This window comes from Alosa alosa, chromosome 9 (genome assembly GCF_017589495.1).
Source record: "Alosa alosa isolate M-15738 ecotype Scorff River chromosome 9, AALO_Geno_1.1, whole genome shotgun sequence".
NCBI lineage: Eukaryota > Metazoa > Chordata > Actinopteri > Clupeiformes > Clupeidae > Alosa > Alosa alosa.
The window spans coordinates 13073808-13083982 of record NC_063197.1 but is presented as its reverse complement, the minus strand read 5'-3'; the positions used below and the strand labels follow the sequence as shown (position 1 = coordinate 13083982).

At 47.7% G+C, this 10175-nt stretch overlaps 1 protein-coding gene across 1 annotated transcript in view; it reads left to right on the top strand.

Annotated features, from left to right (window-relative positions):
• The window catches only part of fryl (furry homolog, like), an 88743-nt gene that overhangs the window by 22499 nt on the left and 56069 nt on the right, over positions 1–10175 (top strand). Inside the window, 4 exon segments of the mRNA XM_048252285.1 lie at positions 3824–4116; positions 6186–6239; positions 8909–9048; positions 9731–9827. Of these exon segments, the coding sequence (XP_048108242.1) occupies positions 3824–4116; positions 6186–6239; positions 8909–9048; positions 9731–9827 (584 nt within the window).

Genomic DNA, 10175 nt, shown 5'->3' with positions numbered 1-10175 from the left:
CCACGTTTATCAGGCCGCGTTTGCACCCTCAGGGCTCTGTCACGTCAGCTCGTTCTCTCTGCAGAGCTGTGGCCATCATTTCACAGCACTGGGTGTATGAACGGGACTGTGCACGCACAGTTAGCACGCACATTCTCAAGGTTTTGCTGTGTGTGTGTGTGTGTGTGTGTGTGTGTATGTGTGTGTATGTGTGTGTGAATATGCGTGTGTTTGTGGGGTGTGTGCGCGCATCATGCCGGGGATGCCACCAGGCCCAAGGGAGGGGATGCGGGTGCTGTTGTCGTGGTGATTAGTGGCATCCTCCCGGCCTGGGAAGAGAGGACCGCTTTGGGCCCAGCCCTTCCCTCTCGCAATCAGGGGAGAGGACAGCTAAGCCCAGAGGAGCTATACCACACACACACACACACACACACACACACAACTTTGACCACATGCTCATGAACATGCACAAAAAACAATGGATTCACCACACATAGCGAAACCTTGAGAGTGTGCGTGCAAACACACACACACACACACACACACACAACCACAACCAAATCTCTTGTGTGTGTTTGTAAGTGCATGTGTGCACACACAGATAGGAGCAAAACGAAATGCAAAAACATGTGTGAACTGGACACATAGAAGAACATATATGTATATGGATCTGCATAACATATACAAAGATATTTTTACCTGCACACATTATCATGCACAACCATCACACATTAATATATACAATGGTTAAACAAAATTTGAATTTCTATCAAAATTGTATCCAAAAAAAAAATACACTTGAACAAAACAAGTTCATATAGAGTCATAACTCTCTCACACACACACACACACACACACACACACACACACACACACCACGAGTTAACACGTGGTGGTCTGTGTGCCACACCATATCAGGAATACTCTGCATGGTTGGCATGGCGCAGAGATTAACAGCCTTCACCACTGAGGAGCCGACTGGCCTGAGAGAACCCACTGTCTCTCTGAAGAGTGTGTGTGTCTGTGTGTGTGTGCGCGTGTGTCTGAGAAGCCGACAGAAGAGCGATGGGATCAATGGCGGGGCCACATTCTCCGAGCGTTTCTCGAACGCGAAGGCACAAATCACTTGGCCGGCCGTGCACGCGTCGTCTTGTCGAGTGGCCGGCGTAACGCACGAGCAAAATGGGCATGTTGGCGTGTTAGTGGGGCCCTCCTCCCCGTTAATGTCCGCAGCACAGACTTTTACAGTCAGGCTCTCGTAATCACGTCATGCCAGACACCTGATCTGCACAATGCTCTCTCTCACAGATCGATGGCCTCTGGCCCCAACTCTTTGGAGTCTACATGCACACATGCTTCACATAGGTGTGTGTGTGTGGTGGAGCTGTTCTCCTGGAGAGTGTACTTCCCTAATCAATAACCACAGGCCTTAGTGCTCCATGTTGGCCTACATTCATGTTATATCATTTATATCATATAATTTGTATATGAATGAATGAAATACAGTGCGTGTTTGTGTGGGTGTTCGTGTGACTGCGTACTTGTTGATAAATTTGTTTGTGTTTGCGTGTGTGTTGAAAGTGGATAATGAGCAGTCTAAAAGCCTAAAAGTAGGGAGTGTATTTGTTGTTGTTTTTGGACAAATAAATGTCACCACACACACACACACACACACACACACACACACACACACCACTCCCAGGACTCCATACAAAAATACAAATACACACTTTTACACCATTCAAGTGAAGCAACAGTGGACCAAATGTGTGCAATGGGGTCAGGAGCACCAGAGCGAGCAAGTGAGGGGTGTGTACTCCGGCACGTCACAAATTATCTCCCCTCTCCAACAGACTGCGCGGGAAAGAGGGGGAGAGAGAACTTTTCCCTCTGTGTTGAGTGGAAAAGTACAATGTTTCTCTTCTCTGCAAACGCAGTGAGCAGGCCAAACGGCCAATAGGGCGAGGGATGGGGAGGCTCGTCTGTGCAGTGATTGGACACTCCAAGCTGGCTATGTGACCTCATGGAGGGGGTTTGTTTGTGCAACTTGGTAAACAAAGGAGGAGTGTTCCAACAACCCAATGGGCACGGCCCTCTACATCCCACATCCAAACACACACACACACAGTCAGTCAGTCATTCTCTTTTTTACACACACACCCTAAGCAGACCCCAACTTTGAATCATAAACGCCTCTTTTCCAACACAGTACCCACAGTGGTGTGTGTGTGTGTGTGTGTGTGTGTGTGTGTGTGTTTTTGTCATCATTCTTGCCTTGTTGCTGGGTGTGATCCCCGGCTCTCTTCCTCTCCTGAAAAACTCATTAATTTTATGGGCCGCTCTGATCCGCTTATTATTGTTTGTACTTTTATAGGGGAACATTGCCATGTCTGTGGCAACCAGGAGGAAACTGCATGCAAGGGTTTCCTGGGCGGGGGGGTTGTCGGACCATGTGACTGGCCAATGGTTCCACTGGTGTGTGTGTGTGTGTGACAGAAAGTGTTTTTGAAAGGGAAAGTCTGTTTGCGAATGAGGGAAGGAGTGTGTGTGTACACAGTAGACCGTCTGGCTTAGCTCTTAATGAAGCCCATATCTGGTAGGGCACTGGGTGCACATGTGACCCTGGTGTCATGTGAAGTGCTGAACCCCTGTTCAGAGGAGCAGATGAGCGTTGCCTGCACTGCAGCAGGTGAGCATCCAGTCACATCTGGCCCACATCTGGTCCAGCCCTGGGTCACACCTGTATACTGTATGGTGGACTTGCTGTTTAAGGGGAGCGATGCTTGCTATTTGTCCAGCTGGGCTATAATTAAGCCTTGTTCTCTTTGCTGTAATGTATTTCGAAAGTGTGTGTGTGTGTTGAGATGGGATCAGTAGTGCCTGATCCAGTTCAATCGGATATTTTGCAACATATCACAGCACTCAGCTGAAAGTATTTTGCTCTGGCCCCGTGTGTGTGTGTGTGTGTGTGTGTGTGTGTGTGTGTGTGCATGCGCGCGCCAAATATCATACTCCAACCTGACAGCATGTACACCCTAAGTTCCCTGGGTGTGTGTGTGAAGTTGTGTTATTGGCGGACAGGAAATTGGACAGTGCTGAAATAATGTACTCCTCTCGGAGAGTGAGAGGCGTTTGTTTTCATGTGTTTCCAGGGCAACCAATAGGCTGAAACAACACAGTTCAAACAAGAGCTCTAGTGCTACAGTAACAACAACACACACACACACACACACACACACACACAAACACTTTTTTTTGCCCTCCTTTGCTGATGTTATTCCAACAATATTCACTCATATTAAGCCTTTTCCACTCAATTTTTCTCTCTCTCTCACACTCACACACACACACACGCACACACACACACACACACACACACACACACAGTTCTGTTATGAAGCTGACCTCTGTTGGAATGTCTATCTGGAGGCTCTTCCAGGAAGCCTTTATAAATATGAGGGGCTTCTGTGTCTCACTCTCTGCGAGCACCTTCTGCTAAAGGTGGTGTGTGTGTGTGTGTGTGTGTAGGAAGCCTTGCTGTGGACCTACACAGGGCAACGGTCCCAGCATACCAGCCTGTAGCCCCAGGAGATTCAGTCTCATACCAGACAGTTGGCTTAGCTACTTGTGTGTACCAAACGCATAGAAGATGTTGAGCATGTGTGTGTGTGTGTGTGTGTGTGTGTGTGTGTGTGTCTCTTGCGGAGTTTAATCTACCTTGTTGACCTCTGTAGCCAGCTCTTGACTTTCCAGTTGTAGCGAGTTCCTGTGACATCGTTTGAGTGTTGTGTTTTCATATTAGGCTATACATTCCTGACCTCTCTCTCTCTCTCTCCGTGTCCAGCCTCAGCCCCAGTCAGCAGCAGCAGCGTGGTGAGTAGACACCGGCCCCCGAGCTCCCCCGCGTCGGCCCCCCCGCACTGGGAGAAGCGTGGTGGTGTCGCCGTCGGCGGCAGCAGCAGCAGCAGCAGCAGTGGGGCCCCGACCGGCCCCTGCCCCACCTCGGCCGCCGCCGCCATGTCCGCCATCACCATAGACCCCGAGCTGAAGCCCGGAGAGTTTGTCATCAAGAGCCTCTTCGCCGAGTTTGCCGTGCTTGCCGAGAAGAAGATCGAGGTGGTGATGGCCGAACCACTGGTTAGTATCTCTGCCGCCCCGGGGTCAAAATTCAGGATTGATTGGGTGTGGAGGTGTGAGTTCCGTGTCCCCACAGTGTTACCACCAAGAGTGTCAGACCCAATGATTTGTGTGTGTGAGAGTCTGTGTCTGTGTCTGTGTCTGTGTGTGTCTGTGTCTGTGTCTGTCTGTCTGTGTGTGTGTGTCTGTCTGTCTGTGTGAGAGAGTGTTCCTTTATCCTTGCCAGAAGAGAGAAAGTTCTAAGGTCTGCTGTTTGTCATGTCCAGAACTTTGAGGTCTTTATCTGGATTGGCCAATAGGCACTGCTGTTGAGCCAGGTGATGCCGCTAATTAGCTTGCCGAGTTTGACTGGAACAGAACCATGACGGGAAGTTCACCTTCCCTTCTCCACCTCTACAAATCTTTGGCTTGGACAAATAAGTAATGTAACTGTGGAACTAGATATGAATTATTTCACACCCTCACTCTCTTTGAGACACACACACACACACACACACACACACACACACACACACACACACACACACACACACACACACACACACACACACACACACACACACACACACACACACACACACACACACACACACACACACACAGCTTCCCAGAATCCTAACCCTGTGTTCCTGGAAAGCTGGCCGCTTCCACTGCAGATTGGCTGGGTGAGGAGGAGCGGCCCCCCGTGTCTGTGCCCCCCACCCTCCCAGACACCCCCACAGCCGATCTCTACTCTAGCTAATCCCATCCCTCTATTGCACTCTCTCCCCTCTAGCTAATCCCATCCCCTCTCCATTCTCCATCTCTACTCTAGCTAATCCCATCCCTCTACCCCTCTATTGCACTCTCTCCATCTCTGTTTTTCTTTTTCTGTTGCACTCTGTCTTTCTTGCTACCAGACACTTAAAACAACAATCTTCCTGTCAGTATCAAATTCACCCAGCAGAACCACTCTCCCTTAACCAGACTAGAGAAATACTTAATGTCATTAACCATTTTATAATAATAATAATAATAATAATAATAATAATAATTATTATTATAATTTTTCATGCTAATCCCACCCCCTTTAGTTCTTACTGATGCTCTCTCGCCCATTTATCTCTCTGTGTCCCTATCCTATACTGTTGCAATATCACTCCTCCATCTGTCCTTCTCACACACACACACACACACACACACAAGGCAGTGTTTGTCCAGTGATGGATAGACCTTTCTCCATGTTGACCTAGCAGTTGCACAATCTGCTAATAGCTACAATCTAATACCACCCACACACACACACCCCACAAACACACACACACCCCACTCTATCTGCAATCCTCTCCTTTCTCATCCGACGCACATTACCACTTCCAGTTATGTGTAAAGGCAAATACAGGACACAAAGCAGAGCATCTACTGGAGGTCTGTTTTAAAGAAGATGAATCGGCACACTGTCTCTGTCACGGGAGCCCGAGGTGTGCTATGACACATTGAGGCTGTGCAGATGCGTTATCAAAGCCATGCCACACACACACACACCATTGCACGCACCGTTTCCTGAGTAGGGCTGACATAATGGGATTGCATGTACAGCCTGGATGTGTGTGTGTGTGCATTTTCATGCTGATTAGTGCAGTGCCCGTTCAAAACATGCCTATTCTTGTAGAAAACTGGGAGCCCAATTATATGCCCGCAGGCCACTTTTTACAGATCAAAATGACAACAATAACAGCTGTATAGTTAAGGCTATATTGAAGAACTTGATAGAAAAACATACACAATTTTGTGGAATGAGTGATGAAATTTGCGATGTGGTTTTGCACTGCATATCTGAGTGGGTTGACGAGTTGTTACAATATCAACCAAATCATATCAACTCGTGCCCTTAGCAAGACATCTGCCTAGTTTGAAATCAGTCGGACAAACAGTTGACGAAATATGAATAATACACACACACACACACACACACACACACACACACACAGATTCCTGTCATTAATAGGTACAGGTAGGTGTGTTGGTAAAGGGAGTGTATTGTTGACAGTACATCTATGTCTAAAAAAGTTTTTTTTTCTTTGTCCCAGGAGAAGCCATTATCCCGTTCCCTACAGAGAGGAGAAGATCCACAGTTTGATCAGGTGAGTTACACCTCTCACTCTCTTCCCATCTTTCTTCCCATCTCTCTCACTCCATCTTTCCCACTCCATCTTGCTCTCTCTTCCCATCTGTCTCTCTCCCCCCCTCTCTTTCAATCTTTTCTTCAATCTCTCTGTCCATGTCACTCTCTTTCATCCCCTCTCTCCCTCTCCCTCTCCCTCTCCCCCCTCTCTCTCTCTCTCTCTGATGGTCACTTTGGGACGCCACTCTCAGGGCCCTGATTGGAGCAGGTCTCTCTAACAATGGCAGCTGCAGCAGAATGCTCAGTTCAGCACAACGAGTTCTGACGCGACCACGCAGCCCTACTGTACATCCCTGTGCCTTCATTAGGGGCTCTGTGTGTGTGTGTGAGATTAGCTGTGTCAGCTTGTACACATTGTTCTAGCAGACTGTGCCTACAGAGGGAGAGAGAGAGAGGGGGAGACAGAAAGAGATTTCGGGGTGGAATAGCAGAACTATGTCAGGGTGTTGTGGTGTATTCTGTTTCTCTATCCGCCCTGCATTTGGAAGGCGGTGAACCAAAATATCACAGTGACTGTAAATGTGTACTGGACAAACTGTGTGTGCGTGTAAGAGTTTGTGTACGGTGTGTGTGTGTGTGTGTGGGACAGGGGCAGCAGAATCGCTGTGTCATCCTCAGCAGTATATCAGTGCTGGAGTGTGTCTGCCTGGCGCCAAGAGGGCAGCAAGAGCAGTTACATAACTCTGCCCAGTGTTATCCATCATCCTGCCCCACTCACTCACACACACTCACACACACCCTCACTTGCACACACTCTCACTCGCGCGCTCGCACACACACACACACACAATCACACTCACTCACTCACACTCATTCTTACTCTCACTCTGTCTCTCCCTCTCTCTCTCTCCTCTCTCTCTCTCCTTCTCTCTCTCTCCTTCTCTCTCTCACTCACTCACTCACTTTCTCTATCTCTTTCTTTTGTTCTTTGTTTTCCTTCTTCTTTTCTTTGTCTCTCTCATACTGACACATTCTCACACACATTCACATTTATACTGACCCTCACAATCACACTCACTCTACTGTATGTACTGTAACACACACACTCTTACCTACACACACTCATCGTGCCCCTCCAGCATCCATCAGATAGCTATGTACAGTAGCTTCTTTCTCTACCCCCTTCTAGTCCACTGTCTAGCGACAGATGGGATCTAAGTACTTGCACACACTCATACATACTGTACACACACATATACATACACACAGTCAGCCAGCTCAGTTTTTGTCCCTATGTTTCTAAACTACACTATACAACCCAAACATACACACATGCATGCCTCTGACAGAGTGTGCTTACATTACTGTCCTATATAGTACATGGACACACACACACACACACACACACACACACACACACACACACACACACACACAAACACAAACAGCTTTTGTGTGTGTGTGTGTGTGTGTGTGCTCATTCGCACGCAAGCCCTTGCTGACGTCAGCCCAACACAAATGATAGTCACGGAGCGTTTGTGACCTCACTGGATGAGATGACGCAAAACTGAGCGACCTGCTAGCTGACTGAGTGAAGAGTGGGGGAGGAGAGACACTGGGAAGGAGAGATAGAGGGATGAAGACCCAGAGAGAGAGTGAAAGAAAGGAAGCAAGGGAGAGATGGAGAGAGAGAGAGATGGAGTCTGACCTGTTTAACTTACCCATAAGCCCACTCTCCTCATGTGTCCTGTCTATGTGTCACGCCACATGGAATATTTAGGGAAGCGGAGGTCAGCATCGGATACAGTTTTGTGTGTGTGTGTGTGTGACGTGATGCTGGGCTGTAGGGTTGCTCGATAAGGGCAGGGCGAGCTCAGTTCACCATAGCCATGTCATTGAATCCTGCCCTCTCGGTTGCTGATCAATAAAACCCTGCTCCTCTCCGCTCTACAGAGTGCTGTGTGTCACCCAGCACCCGGGTCTCTTCCACACGTCTGATCGTCCATCTCTTACATTCTATCTCTATTCCTTTCTTTCTTTCTTTCTTTCTTTCTTTCTTTCTTTCTTTCTCTCTCTACCTATTTATTTATTTCTCTCTCTCCCCTTCCTTGTTTGTCTCTTGCACATTGTCTCATGAATGTCTTGCAGCTTCCTCATTTCTTCCTCCCTGTTTACCTTAGAAGAGCCCTGGTTGCCCTTTGGTGCATTGCATTATGCTTTTTTTTTTTTTTTTTTTGGCACTCAAAAGGCTCTCTCCGTCCCATAACAGTGTTTGTATGAGTGGACAGTAGAAGAATGACCCTTTCCGGGCTATCCATTCCATTCTGCTTGTCTGATTATCGTGATATTATTTGGTGTTATGTTACTCCAGTGCGTCTCATAGCCACTCTGACTGGCATTCACTTACCCACTGGCTCAGCTAATGGATGTCTGATTTGCCCACGCACTCTGTGTCTGATCAGCCACTCTTTCTCTCTACATAACAGCAGAGAGGGTTAAAGCGGAGGATCTTTGATAACAGTGTATAAACATTTATGAGTAACATACATAGGTCTAAACTTTAGAACTTATAAAATATAATTAATTATTATATATGTAATTAATAATGAATTATTATTATATATATTTAATAATTAATAATATCTCTCTCCCCTCTCTCTCTCTCTCTCTTTCTCTCTCCTGCTGTAGTTAATAAGCTCTATGAGCTCCATAGCGGAACACTGTTTGCCCTCGCTGCTGCGCACGCTGTTTGACTGGTACCGCCGGCAGAGTGGCACGGAGGATGAGTCCTACGAGTACCGCCCCCGCTCCAGCACCAAGTCCAAAGGGTGAGGAGGCCCGGAACACCACGCCACACCTGTGTTTCCTTCTGTGTCATCACACACACACACACACACACACACACACACACACAGACGCAGACACTTGTGTACTCCTTGTTTACCTCTTACACACTCATCTCTTCCCTCTCTGGTTTACTCCTCTGTTGCTTCCCCCATCAACACACACACACACACTCTCTCACTGCTCCTATCTCTTCAGTCTCCCTGTCTTTAGCGGCGATTCTCTTTCTCCCCTCTCCACACCACATGCGTGCGTGCCATTGTGTCCTCATCAGTCCTCTGTGTCTGGTGGACTTGTCCTTTGTGCTCGACTTCTTCCCTGGTCAATCTGTCTCCTTCATCCTCATTGTTATCCAATGGGACGGGTTTCCCCTCCAGTTTGATCTGTCTTGTGTTTTTGTAACTGTAACATTCCTCTCCCACACCCTCTCTGGCCTTGTTTTCTTACCTTTCCCCTACCGTCTCTTTCACCTCTACACACACACACACACACACACACACACACACACACACACACAAAAGCACAGTCTTTCATGTCCTTCGCTCCCATCTCTACCTCTGAAGAGTGTTTTGATGTTTAATGGGTCTTAAGTCAGAGAGGTGGTTGTAATGGTGTGTGTGTGCCCGTGTGTGTGTGTGTGTGTGTGTGTGTCGTGTGCGTGCTTAGGGATGAACAGCATCGGGATAAAGACTTCCTACTGGAGCGAAGGGATCTGGCCATAGACTTCATCTTCTGTTTAGTATCTGTAGAAGTTTTGAAACAGGTGAGTCAAGTATTCATATTTGTGTTTTGTGTGTTGACGGAAGCTTATGTTAATGATGTCTGTGTGTGTCTGCTCTCTAATTATGTGCTGTGTGGATGGTCATGTGCTGTGTGGATGGTCCAGTGTATTCCAAAGAGAAAAGCAATTGAATGAAACAGGCAGGCTGGGTGTGGGTTCTGTGTGTATGTCAGAGAAAGTGACTAAATGAGAGGGTATGTTGGGAGTAAAGGTGTGTGTGTGTTGTTGAGGTGTGTGTTGCTCCATGATGCCGTAGTGGGGAGTTTCCTGTGTGCCACAGACAGGCACGGACTCGCTGGCAGCACATACCTCACCGGCCCTCTGGCCCTA